This window comes from Erpetoichthys calabaricus, chromosome 12 (assembly GCF_900747795.2).
Source record: "Erpetoichthys calabaricus chromosome 12, fErpCal1.3, whole genome shotgun sequence".
NCBI classification, from domain to species: domain Eukaryota; kingdom Metazoa; phylum Chordata; class Cladistia; order Polypteriformes; family Polypteridae; genus Erpetoichthys; species Erpetoichthys calabaricus.
The window spans coordinates 3,156,301-3,179,478 of record NC_041405.2 but is presented as its reverse complement, the minus strand read 5'-3'; the positions used below and the strand labels follow the sequence as shown (position 1 = coordinate 3,179,478).

At 41.1% G+C, this 23,178-nt stretch overlaps 2 protein-coding genes across 8 annotated transcripts in view; one reads left to right on the top strand and one right to left on the bottom strand.

The window, feature by feature from the left end:
* The first annotated feature begins 1,713 nt into the window (after positions 1–1,713).
* On the top strand, positions 1,714–21,274 carry LOC114661708 (uncharacterized). The gene is made up of 7 exons (XM_028814869.2): positions 1,714–2,180; positions 8,334–8,402; positions 9,216–9,551; positions 10,723–10,873; positions 19,919–20,109; positions 20,610–20,724; positions 20,815–21,274. Exons 1-7 carry the CDS (start codon positions 2,144–2,146, stop codon positions 21,158–21,160), a joined length of 1,245 nt encoding a protein of 414 aa, XP_028670702.2. The 5' UTR covers positions 1,714–2,143; the 3' UTR covers positions 21,161–21,274.
* Positions 9,459–23,178, bottom strand: part of si:ch211-180a12.2 (cell adhesion molecule 4) — a 76,758-nt gene continuing 63,038 nt past the window's right edge. For 3 of the 7 annotated variants that reach the window (XM_051934410.1, XM_051934409.1, XM_051934408.1), the window contains exons 3-7: positions 14,744–15,043; positions 14,326–14,616; positions 13,244–13,339; positions 12,648–13,031; positions 10,902–11,457 (exon numbers count right to left, since the gene is read on the bottom strand). In XM_051934410.1, coding sequence (XP_051790370.1) covers positions 11,441–11,457; positions 12,648–13,031; positions 13,244–13,339; positions 14,326–14,616; positions 14,744–15,043 — 1,088 coding nt within the window. In that variant the 3' untranslated portion in view covers positions 10,902–11,440. Of the gene's footprint in view, positions 9,563–10,901; positions 11,458–12,647; positions 13,032–13,243; positions 13,340–14,325; positions 14,617–14,743; positions 15,044–23,178 lie in introns of those variants that run through there. The other 4 variants (XM_051934411.1, XM_051934413.1, XM_051934412.1 and 1 more) reach the window with 4 other exon arrangements.

The window sequence follows — 23,178 nt, the reverse complement described above, 5'->3', positions numbered from 1 at the left end:
CGACCAGATTGAGCTGCCACATTGAGCTATCACAAAGGTTTTATGCATGAGGCCTCTGGTCTCCCTTTGCTCGTGATAATCCTTGGGCACACTTATCATGTCCATAACAATCAAAATCAATGTGGTGTAATGATAAGCCATGAGCGTGTAAAGATGTGAAAAGAAACAATGAAATTGGAGGCTAAAGAGAATAACTGATTGCAATTGAATTTGTTCATAATGTTTGAATCAAAACCAAAGTCAATTTAAAAAGAGCGCAGTTCATAGCACTTTTGTTGAATTGTTTGGGTGGTATTGGTTTAAGCAGATTGTTTTTGCCTATTATTGAGACTTAATTGAAGATAAGACCACACTTTTAGGAGGAATTACCACTTCCAAAGTGTTATAAGTTGTAGTCACGAACAACAAAACAGAATGAGGCCTCCAACACCAGCCACAAAACAGGCCAATACTGTCACAGGGCAACCCAGAACAGGCCCACACTGGACCAGCTTGCCCCCAACAACTAGCTGCAGGACTGACTGACCCTAAAAATGAGTTTAGAGTTTAAAATTTACTTTAATACTTTGAAAAATATCAAAAATGCCTTGCAAGAGGGAGAAACCATGAAAACTCTGGCTTGCAGACTAAAAAAGACAAGGAAGTTTTAAAAATAATGATTTTTTTTAAATAAAAATAAAGTAACAAAAATGATCCACCAAGCAAAAAGGCAATCCAAAAAAAACACTAATCCAACGAGTAAATCAAATACACTGGCAGAAAACTCCATCAACCAGCAATCAGCAAAGGACACAATACGTACCTGAGACTCCAACACACTTCAGTGCACCACTTCTGAATCTCACCAGCTCTCTGCCTTTCATAGCCAATAGGGGAATCCCATAGCAGTGACATCAGGGTGGCCCCACCTCCAGGGGCCCCGCCCACAATGAACATGGAAGATAAGAACATTTTAGGAAACAATAATAAATGGCTTCAAATACAACAGATCTCCAACCTTGCATATAACACAAAGGGGTCCCAAATGTCTTGAAACTGAAGGGGATCAAGTGCCTTGAGCATGGGAAAGGTGCTATATAAATAAAATGTATTATTATTATTATTATTATTATTATTATCACAGTTCAGGTAACAGTTCAGGGCTGGTCAGGTGGTCGTGGCCTCTGAACCCCTGCAGATTTTATTTTTTTCTCCAGCCATCTGGAGTTTCTCTTTGTTTTTTCTGTCCTCCCTGGCCATTGGACCTTACTTTTATTCTATGTTAATTAGTGTTCCCTAATTTTAATTATTTATTTTCTCTTTTTTTCTTTCTTCATCATGTAACACACTTTGCACAACATTGTTTGTATGTAAATGTGCTAAATAAATAAATGTTGCTGTTGTTGTTTTAGTGTAATTGCACCTCCTATCTGCATTGTCCTGCTTGCACCACTGTCACAGCTGACAACATATTCTGTACGCTCACTTTATTCCTCCCTTTATTAATCCTACTTTTCTGTAGCCATGACAGTCACAAGTTTAATGTATTACTTGACATTAGCTGTTAGGTTCCAGTGCTGGCCCCTGATGCCCCATTAAAGAATTTCCCTGTCCCTGTACTGATTGTGTAAGATGTTACATTTCTGAGGTTTGCTTTGGGTTTCACACAGGAAGTCCTCTCTGTATGCAAATCAACTGAACGAGGAACTGACCTGAGTGTGAGGGGCCCTGCTGTTCCCAAAACGAGCCTCTTCTGCGCAAGACGGGTTTCTCGCTCCCATCCAATTACTCATAACTTGGGCAGATTCTGACAGGGCTGATATGGGCCCATTCTGAAATGTGAACTTGAGTCCTTGGTGTCTGCCACATATGCAGTCCCATGATTAGGATGCCCTCCTGAAATAGATGGCAAAATCCAAAGAAAGCTCCATGAGCAGCAGATGGAGAAAAGGAGATGCAGCCAAAGGTGGTCACTCTGAAGAGGCCATAAGAGGGGAGCCTAATACCTGGGAGACCCTCTAGGGCAAAGACATAGTCAGTGTGGTCAGCAAGAAATGCAGTGCCACTGCCACCACCCTATACTCACTCATCAGCTTCCTGTTCTATCAGTCACAGCCGTGCGCAACACTCAGAAGGAAACCACCAGACCAGCAGTCACACGACCATGGACAGCCAGGGAGGAGGACAGCAGCCCATGGAAGGTAAGCTTGAATGGCGAGGGCTGTACTTGGTCCGTGTGTGGGCAGATTCAGGGATTCAGAATGGTAATCAGGTGTATAACAAATATGTCACATAGCAGAGATAGTCAACCAAAGGGAGGACTTGAGGGTGGCTGCACACATCTGAGTACTCTACAGAAGTGGTGCGTTCGGATACATGATAGACACATATTCAAGGTCACAAAATGCTTTCTGTGTGTGTGTGTGTGTGTGTGTGTGTGTGTGTGTGTGTGTGTGTGTGTGTGTGTTTTAGCAAAGTTTAAACAATTGACGCATATTCAGTTGTGAATTCACTTAAGACGAAGCTGGCATTCGTTAGACTTAATGGTCACATCAAGGCATTTCAAAATACTGGCACTATATACAGTATAGACTAGCTGTCTTCATGCCGGCATTACCTGTCATTGAGCTACTCAAAGGCAAAAAAGTCTGGAAAGGATAAAGCTGGTGGTGGTCTTTATAGATGACCAGGGGTTTAGGTCAAATTGACTCTTTGAATGATAAACATAGAGAGATTGACCACTGGGCATAATGGTCATCACACGTAAACGAACAAAGTGCAGAAGATGCAGTTCTGCATGCCAATCATGCGGATATACAATGAAACTTTGCGTCCTGGTGATCAGGTAGTCACCTTACTTTACATTTAGTTCCATTTTATCCAACTTTGGGGGTCACTTTGGGGGATATTAGATTTTCAGTAAAGCCTCCAGTCCAGTCTATGTGCTTAATCAGTCAAACTTCACTGACCAGCATAGAGAACATGGGCAAAAGAGTATGGAGGGTGGTCACTATAGTTAAGATAAATACTTTTTTTTATGTGGTCACTATATCCAATCTGCAGTGGGTTGGCACCTTGCCCGGGATTGATTCCTGCCTTGTGCCCTGTGTTGGCTGGGATTGGCTCCAGCAGACCCTCGTGACCCTGTGTTCGGATTCAGTGGGTTGGAAAATGGATGGATGGATGGATGGATGGACTATATCCAATCAAAATACAATGTGCAGGGGTTACCCACTGAGGTGACCACTATGTGTTGGTCATTGTTTACATTCTAAATAGTCACTAGATACCACATAGTCTGTATATGACAGGATCACAGCAGAATGTGGTCACCATAGACCAGTTGTAGACTATCTAAAGTGGTCTTTGTAAACACACTGAACAGTATTGAGAATGGTGCACCATATACAAGATGAAGAGCATGAAAAGTGGTCACTATATACAGGTGACAGTATGACAGGTCATCACAGCACAAATCCTAAACACCATACAGAGTGGTCATTATAAACAGGGTCGTTGTATATTAGATGAGCATTATGGAGAGTGGTCACTCTATACCAGATGTCCAGGATAAGAATTTTTATTGTATAAATTTAGTATGGAGAGTGGTCACTATAGACAGGTGTAAAGCATGTGAGATGGTCAATATATACAAGCTAAATAATGTACATTGTAAATCAGATGACCACACATTACAAGCCTATTACTCAGTACAGGCCAGATGAAGAGTGCACAGAGCAGTCACTGTAAACCAGATTATCAGTAGGGGAAGTGGTCAGTGTATAGAAGATAAACAGTCTACAGATTGGTCATCACAGTCCAGATTATACAGGTAGTCATTGTCAATAAACTGAATAACCCTAAAGAATGACCACTATAGGTCAGTAGAGCAGAATGTGAAGTGTTTGAGGTATTTAAGATGAACCTGGTCATTACAGACTGTGTGATGGTATGAACAAAAAGTATACAGAACGTCCCCTATAGACCACAGGCTCCATTTGTGTGGTGGTCACTGTGACCACTGAGTACTATAAAGGATGATCAGTATGGACCAGATGAGGAAGTCAGAATACTGTACACAAGATAAAGAGTAGTTCAAATGGTCACTATACATCTTATGAACAACATATTTGGTGGTCACTCTGTAAAACGTGATCAGTATATGCAGTGGTTACTCTTGACCAGAGAAGCAGCACGAGATGCAGTAACTTCAGAATGGTCAATGCAGAAACTGACAACTGTATAAAAGCTGAAAAGCCTTCTGAATGACTGCTGTAGGCGACATGAACATCACAGGAGAGGGTCACTGTACAAGTTGAACAATATACAGGGTGGTCATTACAGACCAGATTATCTGTAGACATATGGGTCACTTTAGATAAGATGATGTGCAATTGAGAGAGGTCACTCTCTACAGCACACACTATTTTGTTTGGTCACTATGAAGAATCTGAACATTGCACACAATGGATGTGCTGTTTAAAAGCTTATATTATGTACAGTGGCCACAGGTCATAAAATGAATATTGGACAGTGTTGTCATATTCAAAGCAGCTGGACAGTCTGGACAATCCGAGCATATCCAGACTGGTCACTACAGTATGTGTGATCTGAATGGTATGCACACAAAGGACACTTGATATGAGCTGAACATGAACTGGGTTGACTCATTACAGGAGGAATGGCACACAAGGTCTTCACTACATAGTTCGCGAGTCAAATGATCTTGAGGGTGGTCACCACACACACAGGAGGAATCAACTGGAGTGCCAGATTTGGCTGACCATTGGCTTTTTATATAGTGACTTTAATGCTGACAACCACTTCTAAGCAACTCATTTCTGCAGTGCAGGGACAGTCCTTCAAAGAGACAGCAAACGTGAGAGGGTCTCCTAAAATCTGTCCTTGGTGTACATCTAGGGGTTGGCAGTGAGGGTCCTCTATACCACTTTGTGCAGCATAACATGGTCACCTCTTATGTGATGGCCATACTTTGTTCCAAAAGAGGAACTGATGGCATTCATGTTCTTTCAGAATCACATTTTCCACTCAGTTGAAGAGGTTGTTAAGTGGGCCGTAGTTCCTAAACCAGTAAGGTGCCAGACATGCCAGTGGCTCCATGGCACCTCTTCAGTTTGGCTTGCTTTCCTTTTCCTGTGTCTGACCTTGAGCCGTTTTATCTATCTCTGTCTGGTCATTTGAGCCAGGAGTTCATAAGACCCCTTTGAAACCCAAAGTCGAGGGATCTTCCACTTTTATCATCCTCATTTACATTCAACTTATGACTTTCATGCTTTCTTGTTTCAGTTTTACTTGTGGTGACTTGCACTTGCTGAGTGCCATTTGGTTTCGTATTTACGTTTTCTTCTTTTACTTACCTGTTTAATAATGTCCATGTCTACATCATTCTATTCTACCTGCCAAATCTATTATGAATGGGCATCCCCTTCAAGGTTGGTTACCGACTTGCACTCATTGCTGCTGGGCAATCTGATGTTAAAATGAACTGGTTATTAAGAGAAAATAACTCAGTGATATTCTGTCGCCCACTGTTGCAATTGTCTAATGGGTATCACATCTGCTAGGTATGATACAGACATGTTATTAAATTCATACTTTCCCCATCTCTGAAAATCTGTGCCCCACCATACTTAACTCTGTAGAGTTGGTGAGCATCTGCTGGCCATCACGTTCTGGAGATTTACTTACTGGCCAGAACTCTAGCACTACCTGCTGGATCAAGTGGAAATCATACATCTGGGGTAGACCTGCTCAGGGTGACCTAGTCTGAGAGGGTCACATCCAGAACAGGAGGATAGCCTGGCAATCAGAGGATGACATTATGGACAAACCTGATTGCTGGTGTGCATTCACTGCTTCTCCTATGTGGGTTACCACTTTGGTGTTTTACTTGACTCCACTGCCTGGTGGTTGCCGCTCACTCAGATAATGTGACTGTCATGGAGGCCAATATTATTAGATAACTAGTGAAACACATGCTGCTGCTGCTGCTCCTCCTCCTCCTCCTCCTCCTCCTCCTCCTCCTCTTCTTCTTCTTCTTCTTCTTCTTCTTCTTCTTCTTCTTCTTCTTCTTCTTCTTCTTCTTCTTCTTCTTCTTCTTCTTCTTCTTCTTCTTCTTAATTTGCTTGAAACTCAGCAGATATTGCTAGGCTTCTATTTCTTTCTACCTATATCTTTTGCCTAGCACTTTGCCATAAGAAACACACAAGCACAGGTCATTTTTCTGAAGTTGCTGCTACTTCAAATTATTTGAATTACCAGAACAGATGAGTTCATACACTGTTAACCAAGACCAAGATAAAAGTTCTAACTCCATCAGTTTACAAATAACCATGTAGCAGACAGACAACACTCTTACCATTTTATTTAGAGAGATTCAGAGGGCCATCTGTTACCACAGAGGACATTAAAAGAAACTTGTGATGGAGGTGTCGGTGGGGAGGTGTTCTAGCTCAGACATAGAAGACATGTTGCTGGTTCAGATGATGTTCTGCCTCAGAAATTCTAGTGATGTGTGTTAGGTGGTAAGTGTTCTCATAGATTTTGGGTAAAGGCATTGGGGGTTCTGCCCATTATAAGAGCCAGTTCTAGGAAGCTAATGTTAAAGAACAATAATGTAAAATTTTGCTTACGTGAAACAGAACGTTAGTTTCACAAAGCCACGTAGATAATTCAAGATTCTGTTTCATCCCCTATAAACTAAGGGACCATTCCAAACATTCGCCATTACTTACTCTGACACAAGAGTAGAATAAGCTCAGCTAGAAAGAGCATTTGTTTGCAGATGGAGCTACTGAGGCAGGCAGCTTTGTAACCACATGTTGTGCTAATACAGAAACCCATGCAGTTATTTAAAGAAGTGTAACAAAGATGTAAGCTTCAAACCAAAACATGAAAATCACGAAGTTATAGTTTGTGTGTATTATCTTTTTTTTTTATTATTGTTTTCACTTTGAATTTCACTAAACTTTTAAAGACTAAGATACTCAGATTTGTGGTGGGCTGGCGCCCTGCCCAGGGTTTGTTTCCTGCCTTTTGCGCCCTGTGTTGGCTGGGATTGGCTCCTGCAGACCCCCGTGACCCTATAGTTAGGATATAGCAGGTTGGATGATGGATGGATGAATGGATACTCAGACTGTGGAATTTCTTTTGTATGCATCACACCCAAAGCTTGAACCTTTCTGGTAGCTGCCGAATTTTGGAAACATCAGAGAAAGGTTCCTACATCTGGGATTGTGATGATGGGGTGGGGGGCTCTGCTTGAGATATGTGGGTAAGCGGGGGGGGGGGGTTGTTCTACTTGTGTGGTGTGTGGGTTCTTCCTGTGATGGTCAGCCTTGTTGGATGTTCTGCCTGAAATATGGAGATGATGCACTGTGGCAAGGCAAGGGTGTCCTTCCTGAGACTCTCTTGTGATGAAGATGGGGTGTAGATGTTCTGCTTGAGCTGTGCAGGCAAGGGGGTGGTGTCTGGGGTGTAATGAATGAGATGTTTGCTGATGGGGGGGCTGGGTAGGGGCAGTTCCCCCAGAGATATACAGACATGTCTTCTCTGAGATGTTTGGGTGATAGGGTGGTGGTTGTGGCTGAGATATTCAGGACACAGGGGTTAGAATGGGGGAGATCTACTTGAGATGGTAAGGGGATTAAGGGTGGGGTTCTGTTTGAGTTCAGTGGGAGCTGAGAGTAGAGTGGAAATGTCTTTCCTAAGTAGGTGGTGTAGTGGGTGTCACTCTTAAGATGATTGGTTGATGATGTGGGGCTGGTTGCTGTCTGAGATGTTTAGGTGACAGTACTGAGGTGCAGCCTGAGATATATGAGGGCAGGGTACATGTGTCCTCCCTGACATGCCTGGGTGATGGAAGTGGGACGGGGGATACTGACTAACATGTTCAGGTAATGGCCGTTAGGCCAGATGGTGTTACTCGAAAGTTGCTTTGTTGATGGCGTTTCTTGGGCAAGGGTGGAGATTCAGTAAGTGAGTTGGTCAGGTAATGGGGGTGAGGTGAAGGAGGCGCTGATACCTGACTGAGATATATGGGGCTGTGTGGTTAGGGTGGGTGTGTGTCCCACCCCAAGACATTCAGGTGATGGGGGAATGAAGACTGAGATTCTGGGTGATACCTGAGATATATGGAAGGCTATGGTCTGAGTGGGTGTTTTCCCCAAGAGATGTTCGGGTGATGGAGAGAGGCAGGGAGTGTCTGAGGTATTCGGGTAATGGAGGTGGTGGGATGCTATGATGATGAGATGATTCATGAGTTCAAGAGGCCTTCTGTTACCCAGTGCTTTTTAGTAACACACTGTGGCTCTAATGTCCCCTTTTCTTTTCAGACTTGATGTCTAACTCAGGCTGCTTGATCTGCTGGTTGCTGCTTTGGATGATCCTGCCCATCTATCCCGGTAAATACAGAAGAACTTGATGATAATTTTAAATGTTTATACAATTAAACAATGCCCACCTCCTAACAGTCACCTTCAAACACATAAAGAGAAATGTCACACAATATGGTCAGCGTCTGCAAAGGCCGTTAGGGCTTCTGAGAAGATGATGAGACCAAGGCAAGCCTGCAAAGTACTCGAGCAAAAATCACAGACATGATTATCTCAAGGAGATCAAAAACAGGCTTCTGAACACTGCTAGCGTCACCCTTAATGACCCACTTAGGGAAGGTGATAGTCATAGTTTTGAGAAGTAGAGGTGAAAGGTCCCACTACAAGACACAGAGATGGGCTACCTGTGAGAAAAGTGTGAGGGGCCAAACAGCAGACTGTCCAGTGTTTGAGACAGAAGAGGGGTCCAGCAGCTGGGACTCCATAATTAGATACATGTGCAAGACATCAGAGGTTTGCTCTGCAGAGAACAAAGAAGTGAGATGTCAAACTGCTGACTGCCCGCCACAACACACAGGGTGAGATCAAACTACTTGGTGGGCAATCCTACAGATGTTGATGAGAAGTTAAAGTGTCTTGTGCTAGTTGCAGATGTAGGAGACCAGATAGACACATGTCAAGTGGAGACAGAGAGGAGAGGTCACACTGTTTAATATCCAGTACAAGAAATGGTTGGAGAGGTCATTCTACTCAAAATATCAGTTGTAAAGGGTCAGATGATTAGCTGGCCAGTGCTAGTGACCAGATGCTAGAGCCAATGCCAGATGCTCAAGCTACTATGTTCTTCTGACTTCACTTTTCCTTTTCTCTTTGACCCTCTAGTTTTTGCCCAGAATGTCAACCAGCCCTCCCATCTGGTAGTGACAGAGAGGCAGACTGCCATCCTCAACTGCTCCACCTCCACCGTGTTCTTCAAGGGTACAGTCTCTTGGTTTCGAGTAACACAGGATGGAAAGGAGCAGGTGTACCCCTCAAACTCAAATCTACGGTACAAAGACAGGGTCCACCTGGACAGTGAGGCATTCCGAACGAATGGCAAGGCCACCATCACCATCCTCAACGCGTCCCTGGCTGACAGCGGGGTCTATGTCTGCCAAATCCAGGAAGTTATGGCTCAGAATATCCAGAAGGGCAATGGGACTCTGCTGACTGTGCTACGTGAGTGACACCTGGGTACTGCTTTTAGTGAGTGGGATCTAAAATGGGGATCCTTAGGCACAGAAAAGTGGTCACCTGCAAATTTGGGGCTTCTTATAAGACCAGCCTTTGACTTTAGGTATTTAACATCTCTACCTGAAGGTTTCATTTAGGATTTGAAAAACTGCTCTGTGCTCTGACCTGGGGTACAAAAATCTACTGCAATCATCTAATCTTGCCCCATTTTTTGCAGGGATGAACTATGATTCCCAGAGAGTTCAAATATAATATTCAAATCTGACTCCTCTAGCTGGTTTTATGACATGGTTCAAATTTGACCACAGTATTGCTTCACCTTACTGGTCAAATTTAATCTTGAGGTTTGTTTAACTACAAAGGTCAACTCTGACTACTGGAGACCTGAAATGCATATTTCAAATTCGATCTCCCAGGTGTATTTATGGTGATGGTGGTTGGACCCTCCTAATTCAGAATTCAAACTTGACCACAAGTGAGACTTGCACTTTAAAGTACTTTACTACATTGGTTAAATGTGACCCACGGGATTTGAACATAAGCATTCTGAGTGGAATTTGCTGCCAAGTTCAAATCTCACCACAAGTTACAAACTCAGAGGTCAAATCTTCTGCAAAGATCTAATTTTACTTTGAGGTTCAGTATTAAAAATCTTACTCCTGGATGGCTGAAATACAATGTTCAAATCTGAATCACTTGGGTGGTTTTGCTGCACAGTTCAGATCTAACCATGCAGGGGTTCACCTTAGAGTTCATACTTGCAAAATTCAGAACTGATCCCCACGGTGTGTGTAGGCCTTCTAATCCAGAAACTAAATATGACCACGAGGAGGGGTTACGCCTTTGAGATCTTCTGAGACACACCTGACCCAGAAGTTCAGTCTCAGTGGTCAAATGTACTGAAATCAGCAAACCTGACTTTGATGATTTGAAATCTGACTTAAATGCTCAGATCTGACCACAGGGGGTCACTATTTGTGACTTTAAATTTGATGTCAGTATTTTTTAATGAGAAGTTCAAATTGAGGGCTCAAATGTGGAGTTGGATCCTTTTCTGGGGAGTGGGAGGATTTAATGCAGTGTTCTAATTTGACTTTTTGAGGGCTTGGTGGTGACAGTGCTTGCTGTTAACTGCATTGCGTTCTCCTTCTCATAGCCATGACTCAGTCTGGATGGCTGCAGAGTCAGTGGTTCAACTGGACTGTCGTCAGTCTGCTGGTCCTGGTGGATATCATTCTGCAGTTACTGTTGGTTTTGAGGTGCCGCCGTAAGCACAGTACATGGGCACTCCGGAGGCAGGCACGTAGGTGAGTCAATACATGCAGGAATGTTATTAGAATGTTATTCTTTATTTTTAGTCAAAGTACAAAACCAAAGGTTTAGTTGTGTCGAATTTTCAATTTCAATGTCCTGTGGTGTCCACAAAATCTGGCCTCTTTGATTTTGCAATTATAAATGAACCCTTAATGTCAGCCATCATTTACATTGCAGCACATTGGATTATGAAAAAGCTGATCACTATTATCCAACTCCCACACCCAGAAAGTGACCGGGCTCTGCAAGGTGACACAGCAGCATGGATGTCCACTACAAGACTAAAGGTACACACCACAGTGATGGCTTACCGGCTGATGAAATTAATGAGGATCTGACAATCCAGATGGCTATGCTGAGGTGTCACTTGAATAAAGGACTCCAAATGGTTGGTAAGGTCAAAGTCTCCAAATCAAGAAGATTGAGGAGGTTAAGATCATCTGGTGAGCTAGCCTGTTTGGTCCTGCATTGAGCCTCCATCTTCAAGAGTCACATGACAATACTCAGCCATCAGCTTGTTCTATGGTTGATGCTCCAATTCAAACCACAGGGTGCCACCATCAACAATCTGAGGAGTCTGTAAAGGAAAAACAACTTCAGATCGTCATATATAAAATGGTACCTGCCTCATGTCTCTAGACCTCAGACCCCACCTATCTTTATTACTTACTCTGTATTCATGCCCTGCTTTCCTTCTTGTCTGACGTCTTTTCTCCCTGGTTCTCTCTAGCGTTCCTCTGCCTGTTCCCTCCACAATGGTCTCCAGCCTTAAATCATATAATTCTTCCACACCTTTACCTCACTCTGATGGCCTATCCACCTACATGATGCGTTTCTATATTTGACCCTTCTTTTCGCTTTCTCTCCCATATATCCATTTAAGATTTCATATTCACTGATTCTTCACTCTTTCACTTTCTCCTCCTTTTATGACTTGGTTCCTTTCCTAAATATTTTACACTCTGTTCTTCTTTCTTCACCCTTTTGATCCTTCCACTCAGGTTCTACTGGCTTTGCTCCTTGGACTAGTGAACCTCTTACTCCCTAATTTTGACCTTATAACCTTTGTTCAATCTACCTTGCCCTCCACTGAGGTTTGTTTCCTGCCTGGTGCCCTGTGCTGGCTGGGATTGGCTCCAGCAGACCCCCATGACCCTGTAGTTAGGATATAGCGGGTTGGATAATGGATGGATGGATAACAACAGAGAGAAAAAAAGAAGGAAACACCAAAAATACCCACCAATGCCCCCCCTCCCCCCCCCCACCAACCCATCCAGCTCTAATTTTAAACCACTTCTTAAATACCTCTTTGACTTTCAATATTAAATCGATTTTAACATTCACCTTTCTTTTGTTTACCTGGATACTTATTTTAAACTTTTTCCCTAATAATGCAGCAGTATGCAGCAACAGACGTTTAATGTTGATTTCTATAACACCCCATTGCTTTTCAGAAACTATGTTTCTTTGGAAAAATATTCAGCCCTCGAAGAGTTAAGCAAGACATGCTGGGGTGGAGTGGTGGCCCTGCAGCTAAGGATCTTGTCACTGCCTAATGGAACCTTGAGCAAGACCCTTAACCTGAAAATCGCTGCAGGGGTGTTGTACAATGGAATGTGAAAATACAGTTTCCCCTCAGGGATAAATAAAGTGTATCAAATCATCAGCGCACTACCCACTAGGGAAATATCATCAAAAAGAAATGAAAATTAGGGAAAAAAGAAACGTGTCAGCCACCTCCAAGGTCTTTCTTTTTTGTTGACTTACCTGTCAGATGTGCTATTGTTGTCTTCTTCTCTATGCACGTTATCTTTCCCTCCTGTGACACCTGGCACTTGAACTCGGCTCCTTTATGCTCCTGGAGGCTGACTTCAAAGTGAAGGAAACTCAGGACTTGTTTCCTGCCATGGGAATCAATGTTTCGCATCTCAGTCCTGTACTGTGTGTCTTTGTTAGACAGCAGGGACAAGTTAAAGTCATCTTGTCTGTCGCAGTGAAGTTCGTCTGAAATCAGGTTGTCATTCACCAACCACTTTACTGTCACGCCTTTGAGGTCGGACCCTTCGATGAAGCAGGTCAGGCACACTTTCTTCCCCGCCTTGATCTTGGTGGGTACAATGATTTCTGAGACAATCAGTTTCTGCTTCTGCACTGTAGGAAAACAAAGTGAGAGTCAAAGGCCATGAAAACTCGAGCAATGCATACATTAGTATTGACTATAGCGCCTTGTATTCACACTCCCTGGCCTGCAATGACATGAGAGTCACACTCAGGAGCCTGAGAGGACCGCCTGGACTGAAGCATACCTGGGCAGTCTGGTGTCCCTTTTCCCATTCAGCACTAGATGATGATTTCTTACTTACCAGTTTTCCATATAAGATATCCAATCCCAGAGGCAAGTGCCAGTATTATTACAGCAGACATCGCCCCAATCAGTGCCGGCAGAAATGAACTTTTATCTGTGGTAAAACACAACACAACTGACAATTACATGTCACGGCAGCATGAGGAGAACATAACAGAAGTGACAGGACACTGAGGCTCACATGAGGACCACAACTGCACAACTCAACTAAACGCTGCTGAGCCTCAGAATCTTCAGATCATCACCTTCATGATATCTGCACTTTGAGTTTGTGAAAAGAGGTACAAAGAATTAGACAGACCATGACAAGGCCATAAATGATGTAAATGTTGGAAATAATGGACTGGCATCCTGACTGGGATCAGGAATGACTACCTGCCTGGCCAGGAGGCCGTTATGGATGGAGTCCACAATTGTAGACACAACTTAGCTAGGATGGTCCTCTATTTCTGTCCCAGTTGGGATGATCAAATAACGGATGAACAAGAGACAAGTAGACCTTTTGTCCCCCATCTTACAAACAGGATATTCTTGTACGTGCAATATGGATACTTGACGTATAATCAAGATATTGTCATATGTATGGGATACTTGACATTTAAGATGGATATTTGACACACAGTATAAATAAGATATTTGTCAATTAAACTTTTATTTGACACAGATGGATAGTTGATATATGAAAAAGATACTTGTCATTTAGGAAATATATTTGACATTTACATTGAACATTTGTCCTGTGAGTATAACATTTGTCACATAAGCTATTTTACATTTTACATAGCAAGCTAAACACATGTATAAAAAGCCAGTCTGTTTTTACACTGACATCTTCTAAATGTAGAAAAAATAACTCTGCAAATAACACTGCTTACCACGCGTGATGAAAGAGACAAGCTGATGCCCATCAAACATCTCATTAACTAAAGAGATCTAATGACTCTGATAAAGGGGACATGGCTTTGAGAGCACCAGTATTTGTAATAAGATGGCACAGCCCTGACACACTAATATGAGCCCCTGCTGCACTCTGTCTGCTGAACTTTGTGTCCCGGGGTGTTAAAGACGAAGGTCACTCACCTTCAAGTCTGACGGTGAACTCCTGGATCAGTGGGTACTCAAAGCCTTCCTGCCATATTTTACAGCTAAGCACCTGCCCCGCATCCGTCTCGCCCGGTGTCAGGACGTAGTGTTCGGCCATTCGGTAGTTGCCGTCGGCTTTGCGTCTCACTTTACTAGATGAGATCTCCTCTCCTTTGACGACCCAGCTCACTGCAATGCCTTCTGGGTAAAAGCCATCCACATCACAGGTCAGCGTTTGTTCTTTATCAGGAGTTAAAATGGACGGGGTGATTCTGATTTGCGGGCGCCCTGCGGAGACACAAACAGACAGGGACAGTCCTCAGAGACTGAAGATGTGCGCACAGAGTGGCAGGAACGCAGGAGAGACTCACAGTACAGGAGCCTACTGCAACAATAAGCCATCGGAAAGTCTTACTTCGGAATTCCAACTGAAAGTCGGCTCTCTCGGGTTGCTTCATTGCCACATGATGTGCCACACAGGAGAAGGTAACGTTGGCATCCTTGGAGCTCGGGGTGAAGAGGAGGTAACTGGTCGCTGTGAAGGCTCTGTTCTCAGTTGGTTCGGCCAGTTCCTCCCTCGGTCCCTTGATCACTTCTTCTGCTCTTTGCCATGAGATTTTAATGGTGCCAGGGTAGAAGTCGGAGCAGGTGCACTGCAGGGTGTTGGTGGTGTTGGGGGTGACAAGCCGTGACTTGATAGAAATCTTTGGTGGATCTGAAATGATAAGAGTGGAGATCAACAAAGATGAATGTGCCACAAACATACCCACCCCGACAGCAGCTGACTCAGGAACAGATCCGGCCACAACATGGCAAAGTCGTATAGCAGTCACATTCTTTTTTTGACTCCGTAACAGATTCGTCTGTATTCCGGCAAGCTCAGTTCGTGCTTCTGAGGGAGGGACAAATGGATCCGCCCACATTTCGTCATGTATAGTAATTGACAGTTCAATCTCTTTCCGCGAGAGCTTAAGTTAACGTGAGCATAACACGCTTATGTTTTGAGTTCGCGCTCAAATTTTCGCGCCACAACGAGCAGTCTGAAAACATTTACAAAGAGAACGGAATTGTTCTGGGAGGAAGTGAGTCAAAAATTCATTTTTAAAAGTTATGAGAAGTTCAGCAGCTTTTTATATATGTGTCGCCATCATAGCAGGTTAAAGTGAAATGTAATGAATTATATTAGCATCTCACTGTAATAATTTTTAGTATTTGTACATATTAGGCCACGATGTTAAATTCCTATGCAGTTTATTTTAGCCTCCACCAAATAAGAGTTAGTTGGCGCTGTGCTCAAAATTATTTTCTTAAACGTTTTGTGTTGAACGTGGGCTTATTTCAGATACGCTATAGAAAAAAAAGTGGTCTAACCTTTTTGTGTTTCATTGTAAGTTGCTTCGCGACCGCTGGAGAGGGTTGCGTTGGTGAATCGTGAAAGCAGGGGCAATGTCAGAGGACCGCCGAATCGAGCGCGACCTGCCGTCAGAGCGGGGAAAAGAGGGTTGGGTGCATGTTCGCCCAGCGAATACGGGGAAATGTGGTTTAGGCGACCCGCCGGTCACAAAACACTTTGCATTGAACGAACTTACGCCTGTGGTAGTTTGTTTTGCTTTAGAAACTTTTTCAGTGTCGGTTTATTTTATGGAAGCTTATACAATTTAGTCTCTTCTTAGTTCTTCGCTTTAATAAAGTGCCAATAGGATTCAGGTTGCACTCCTAATTTGTACAAAAATTACATGATAAACATATATAAAGGATTTGTTAAATGTAGATAAAAAAGTAGTAACATTAATGTGTTGTTATTTTAAATATTTTAGTAGAATCCTGATGGTGATATATACTTTAGCAACATTTCACAAGCATAATCTGTACATTACATGTATTTTCTCTGTCCTTTAAAAGTGAATGGTTGTGAATATTCAAATTAGAATGGTAAATATATATTCACGTATATGGTAGCTTTGGCTTCTGCTAAATAATAAAAAAAATCTTTGTAAATTAATTAGTGTCTTTTTTGTCATATTACAATTTAAGCAATATAGGTTACAATTTAAGTGAGGGTGGCATGGCAGCAGTGCTGCCTCGCATTAAGGAGACCGCAGGGTTCACATCCCAGGTCTTCACGGCGTGGAGTTTGCATGTTCTCCCCATGTCTACGTGGGTTTCCACTGGGTGCTCCGGTTTCTTCCCACGGTCCAAAGACATGCAGATTAGGTGGATAAAATAAATTGACCCTAGTGTGTGCTTTGTATGTTTGTTCACCCTGTGATGCACTGGCACCCTATCCAGGGTTTCTTCCTGCCTTGCACCCAATACTAGCTGGGATAGGCTCCAGCAACCCCTACAACACTACTCAGGTTGTTAGAAAATGACTGACAATTTAAGTGATATGGAGGCATTTACCTGTCAGTGATGATTTCATTTATTATTTTTCTTTTGGTGACTTTTGTCTTATCTTGGTACACATTTAAAATGCTGTTAATTAAATGTGTTTGTAGATCTGTTTTATTTAAGCAAGGATCATCTGCAGTAGTTCCCTGTTGCATTACTGCTGATAGGTAGTAGCTATTTTTGTCAGTCAGTCATTTTCTAACTCACTTAATGCAAACAAGGGTTGCTTTAGCTGCCGGATCCTATTCCAGTTAGCATTGGGCCAAAGGCAGGAACAAATCCAGGACAGGGCACCAGGGCCATTTGTGTTTTAATGTCTACAGTAAAAATAACAGCATTTAATGTTTGTATTTTTTTTTTTTGGTATAAATTAAAATGTGGAATTCCAATGCAGATCTGGAGACATCACTTGAAAGATTTTTATTTTTTAGCAAAAAGACAGTAAAAATCATATTTTGTTTTTAAGACATGTATATTTTGTAGCATGCTATTCAGTGGGATTGGTGTGCAGCCCAAGCTTAAATTTAACAAAAAAAATACTGTTGCTGGTTTATATTTGAATTAAATACTGTAAGCTTGTTGTTTAGCTAGATCAAACATTATTTACATATTTGCTTACCAGTAGGCAATGTGTACACAAAGTTACACACACAATATTTTACGGTAACATGTTAAACCATACTTATATTTCTTTCTGTGTATATTTTTGACCTGCAGTTCGTGCATGGTGATAGTCAGCAGTGAGAAATGGCTGATTCTGTGGTATCGGGTTCAACCCTCAGACGAAGAGCACGCAGAGATGTTGATAGGAGACTTCAGCAAATGAGGGAGAACTGCAGATTTAACTTTGCATTTGGAATTAGGAATGGGGAAAGGATGGAGGAAGGTGATCTTAGAAATGAGGAGAGAGTGGAGCAAAATGACTTTGAAAATGGAAGTGAAGTGGAGAATGAGGATGTTGGGAATGAGGGCATTTATATAGACAACACAGCAGACATTTTTGTGTGTCCTCAGTCAGCAGACTTTTCTGAGGATGAGTCTGATTTGGATCTGCATTCTAATGAGAATTTAGAAGAGCCATGTAGCCTCAGTGACAGTATTTGTAACTGGGCTTTAACCTTTGGAATATCTCTTGTTGCTCTAACAGCACTTTTAGGGTTGTTGAGACTTTATCATCCTGAATTCCCAAAAGATGCAAGAACTCTCCTCAATACTAAGAGTGGGTATTCTATTCAGAATAAGGTTGGTGGCCATTATTACTATTTTGGTATCCTTGCTTCAATCAGTAAAATTCTTTCAGATACCATAAGCTCAGTCACAGAAGGCTTTACCTTGAAGTTGCAGATCAATGTGGATGGGTTGCCCTTATTTAAAAGCACTAGCATTCAGCTTTGGCCTATTTTGGGACTTCTCCTCAACCTTCCTATGAAAATGCCTGTTGTTATTGGACTATTTTGTGGACCAAACAAACCAAAGTCATCTGAGGAGTTTATGAAAGATTTTGTTACCGAGTTAAGGGAATTAGAAAATGGTTTTTCTTTTAATGGCAAACTGCTCTTTCTGAAGGTAGATTCTGTTGTGTGTGACACACCTGCCAGGGCTTTTTTAAAGAACACAAAAGCACATAATGGATATCATGGATGCGACAAATGTGCACAGCGAGGGCAGTATGTCAACAACAGGATGACTTTTCCTTTAACTGAATACACACTCAGAACAGATGAATCTTTTTCACAAAAACTTGATGAAGAACATCATCTATTTGGCTTGCATGCTTTTCAAGGAACAAGCATTGGCATGGTATCACAGTTTCCAGTTGATTACATGCATTTGGTTTGTTTGGGGGTTGTCAGGAAATTGTTAAATATTTGGTTCAGAGGTCCTCTAAATTTTCGATTACCTGCAAACATTATTAGTAGATTATCTGACCGTTTAAATGACTTGCGACCTTGTATACCAGTGGAATTTGCCCGGAAACCCCGGACACTGAGAGAAATTGACCGCTGGAAAGCAACAGAATTTAGACTGCTTCTACTTTACACGGGCCCTGTTGTTCTGTGTTCATTCCTGGATAACAGGATGTATAACAACTTCATGCTGTTGTTCTCTGCCATCTTAATTTTAGTCAGTCCAGTGCTTTCTTCATTCTACTGTCAGTATGCTCAAACATTGCTTCAAACGTTTGTGAACCATTTTGGTGAGATTTATGGCAAAGATCAGCTTGTATACAATGTACATTGTTTAGTCCATCTTCCTCTGGATGTACAGCGGCATGGTTCTTTAGACTGCTTTTCATCTTTCCCTTATGAAAACCACCTTCAAAAACTTAAGAAACTTGTGAGAAAGCCTGAACGTCCACTTGCTCAGATTGTCCGAAGACTGTCTGAGCAAACTGCTTGCACACCCACTGGTCTGGTGTCAAAGTCTTTGGAAAAACCCCATTATGTTGGACCAGTTCCAGATGGACTTTTTGTACTTGGACAGTACCGTCAAATGCGTTGTGAACAATGGGTTATTAAAGTTTCAACAGCAGATAATGTCTTCATGATAGGCGATGATGTGTGCATGATATACAATATTGTTGAATCCAGTGAAGATGTCTATGTTGTGTACAAGGTGTTCTTAAAGAAGTCTGTCTTTTTTACCTACCCATTTAAGTCAGATTTCCTAAATATATATTGCATTTCTCAGATATCTGAAACAATCAAGTATGAAAATGTGTCCGCCATCAGTCAAAAGTGCATAGTTCTGCCCCACAGAGGAGGTTCTGTGGCGATACCTTTACTTCATTCTCAAAAATATTAAATCAGAGTTATTTTATGTAAATAGCATGTTTGATTGTTCTACTTGTTCATTAGTCAGCACAGATGGAATCACGATTACATTTTGTAAGTACGTTGAGCCCTTTTTCACTCTACTGTTGATGCATTTATACGCTTCACATTGTACTTTGTTATATATCATTTTCATTTGTGTATAAACAATTTTTTTCAGTGGCTAATGGATAAACTTGCGGCACATTGCAAACTACCAAATAAAGCTTACCTTTCATCAATAGTCAAAAAAGCATTCTTGTTTTTATTAAAATCAGGGGTGAGGATGTGCTAGGTGGTTTCACCTGCTGTTTGGGTAATGCATTTTGTGTGCAACATGTAAATATTATGTTTATTTTGAACACTGTCTTTTTTTTCTTCTGCAGGATGTTTCTGGTAGTTCAGTTTATAGATGAACAAAAATCTGTGTCTGTTATACCACAGAATTGGTACAGTGATGGCACAACCTTTTGGCCAAATTATAAGAGCGATCAAAGACTCAACAAAGCAGCAAGATATGCTGAGGAACCAGGCCCAGACTGGACCAAGCACGATGTTAGAGTACTAAAGTCCTACGGTAATTGAAATGTTCAAGATATGTCCCCAACTTAATCCCTTTCACCAGAGAAATATTGCTGTAAAATATTAGTTTCTTGATGTTCATTTTTTTTTTATATAGAAAAGCAACAAACATTTGTCTAAAGTCTTATTTTCATGTTGTAATCATGTGATTTTTCGCTGTCTCCAGGCCTCTTTTCCAACAACCTTCATACTAGTGTTCATGAGAAATCAGGGCCCAATTCACACCTTTCATTAACATGCATCTCTAGTGATTGCATTTATCCAAATTGAAACTCAATCTTACTTTCTCATGTAGGTCTCTTTACAATTTTTCCTAGTTTCACTTTGGTGGTTAAATGCTATCAAATTGTGATGCGATTACAAAAAAAGAAAATATGTGAATGCTAGGTGTAAATGGGGCCTAGGTAGTAGTGATTTAAAAAAATCACAGAAGTGATAATGTTATATTGCACATTGTTTACATCACCTGACATTAACTTTTTGAAATGCTTTTAGGAGATTACATGTCTGCATGGCAAGGGATGAAGAAGTCTTTGATTTGTCAAACTTCAGAATTGGATACAGATGGTGAGGAGGATATAGGCAGCATGAAAAGAGCAACTAAACCAATGTAAGTTTGATTCAACTTCACCTGTGTTTTGTTGAATGTATGAAACCTTTGTTTTGAGTAATATATGCACATTCAATCTTCTGTAAACAGCCACTACTATGGTGACACTGACTATGAAAGTGAACATGAAGACTTGGCTAAGAAAACAAAAGTTCCCTTGACAAGATCTTCAAAACCTCAACAGTCAACTGGACCTCGCACATTATCCCCACATTCTGCACCTCAGGTACCATCACCACCTTTACCTTGTCGCTCACCACCACATTCTTCGCTTCAGGTGCCACCTCCTTACCAGTCACTATTGCTCTCTGAAAATACATCTCAACAAATTTCCAGGAACCTTCCAAAAATGCAAAACACTTCTGAACTCTTCGGGCCTACTTACAGAGTGGGTCGATGTGGAACAGAACCAATACCTTGCACTGGTAAGTTATGATCGGACTATTGATTGTACTTGTTTCACATATTCAACAACCTTTTGAACATATCGGAGCATAAGTCAACAAGTTATTAGATATGTTATGGTATTTGTTGTCATGTTCATTTTGTGCCAGTATATTCCTTAATTTTTAGTGTTTTGGTTTTTAAAATGTCAAATTTTATATGTTCCAAAGGATGTGCTTTTAACGTGTATGAGAGTTGTGTTTGCTCCAAAGTGCAGGGGTAGGATTCATTGCATTTTCCAATAAAGAACTAAGTATTCAAATGAAAAGTATCATTTTTATATTTTGTTGGTATTTATTTTTCAGCTGCAGATCTTCATATCCTCACATTGCTTGAACATGTGAAGCACCAGCTGTCACAATTGGCTGTCATGATTAGTTCACTATCTGGGCGGCTAAACCTTGAATGCTCAGCTGATATGCCTGAGGAGGTCCAGTTTCCTTTACAATCATTGGAGGAAGTGGATGATTTTGAAGCCTGGTTGAAACAACCAACCAATGCTTTGAAGAAAAAGAACATGGTATGGACTGTAAAGCTAGACTTTGTTCTCTTTCTGATTTTGTTTAATTTAAAATATTCACTTGCATTTTGTGTCATAATTTTAAACAATTGCTAATTTTTTTTGTACATAATAGGACGAGACCAAATCTTCACATTATATGCTAATCATAGGCAACATGAGAAACTGTCAAATCAAAGTTACTTCTCAATGGAAAAATATTTTGTTTCTAAATAAACTAGTTTTAAAGTATGACACGACATGGGTAGAATGTCTGAAATAAGTCTGCATTTTCTTTTTTTTTCTTTAGTAATTATTTTTCTCAGGGGAGTACTGTGTATTTTGCACACAATGCCCATGTGAAGTCTGAAAAAAATATATATATATATATATATATATATTTAAAATACAAGAAGAACAGTTTAACCATTGCTTGCATAAAGCTGTAGTATTTATATAAGTGTCATCCCAAATTTGCAGTAATATAGTTGTTTTAGCTGTTAGGTGGGTTATCTGTTACAGGATGTTTATTGTGTAAGGGACTATGTTTAGCAAAATATTTAATAGCTCTACAGTTACAAGAAAACTTCCTTGTACAATAACAAGAGTTGCAAATATAAATTATGTCATTTGAGCTTTCTGAACATTACAATCCATGAATTTTGTGCTTCCTTTGTTATATTCTTATTATTACAAAATTAATGTCTACTGGATTGAATTACAGTTAATATTATGGTTAACATTAACTTTAATTTGGAAAGTGTAACTTTTGAACAATATTTGTCAGAATGCCAATCATCACATCAAAGTCAAAAGACATGTGCTTCAGAGTGAGAATTGATGCCGTTTCTGCATATATTTTAGTGTTTAAATTCTAAAGCCACTGCTTGTATATTATCTTTTGTCCTTGTAGATTTCTGTACTGGCATCTATTGGAGGACAAGATACCAAGCGTGTCACTTGGAATATTCTTTCACATATTTTTGGAGATGATGTTGCAAAAAAGATAAACTGGAAGGGAGTGAATGAAAAACGGGCCTTCAGTCAAATGGCAACCAAAACTCTAATTATGCGTAAGTATCAACAAATCCAATTATATGAAATTAGTCTAATTGTATTAAGATATTACATTTTATGCCTTTGTTGGCTCAGTGGTAGTGCTGCTGCCTTGCAGTAAGGAGACCAGGGTTTGCCTCCTGGGTCCTCTCTGTATAGAGTTTGCATGTTCTTCCTGTGTCTGCTCTGGTTTCCACCCACTGTCCAAAGGCATACAGGTTCAGTATATTGTAAAATGGCCTTTGTGTGTGTTCACCCTGCGATGGACTGGTGTCCTGTCCAGGGTTTGTTCCTGAATGTGCCCCAAAGCTAGCTGGGAAGGCTCCAGCCCTCCCTGACCCTGGTCTGAATTAAGCAGGTTAGAAAATGACATGACATATTATTTTAAGATAGACCCTAAATATTACAGATTTCTGGAAAATAGCAATTATTAAATAAAAGAATTTTCCTGGTCT

What these genes read in the sequence shown, in the direction of transcription:
- LOC114661708 (XM_028814869.2), top strand. Translation starts at nt 2,144, where the DNA reads ATGGACAGCCAGGGAGGAGGACAGCAGCCCATGGAAG. An exon ending in GATCCTGCCCATCTATCCCG is followed by an intron (nt 8,403 to 9,215) that starts GTAAATACAGAA and finishes TTGACCCTCTAG; the next exon opens with TTTTTGCCCAGAATGTCAAC. An exon ending in AAAAGAGCAACTAAACCAAT is followed by an intron (nt 20,725 to 20,814) that starts GTAAGTTTGATT and finishes TTCTGTAAACAG; the next exon opens with CCACTACTATGGTGACACTG.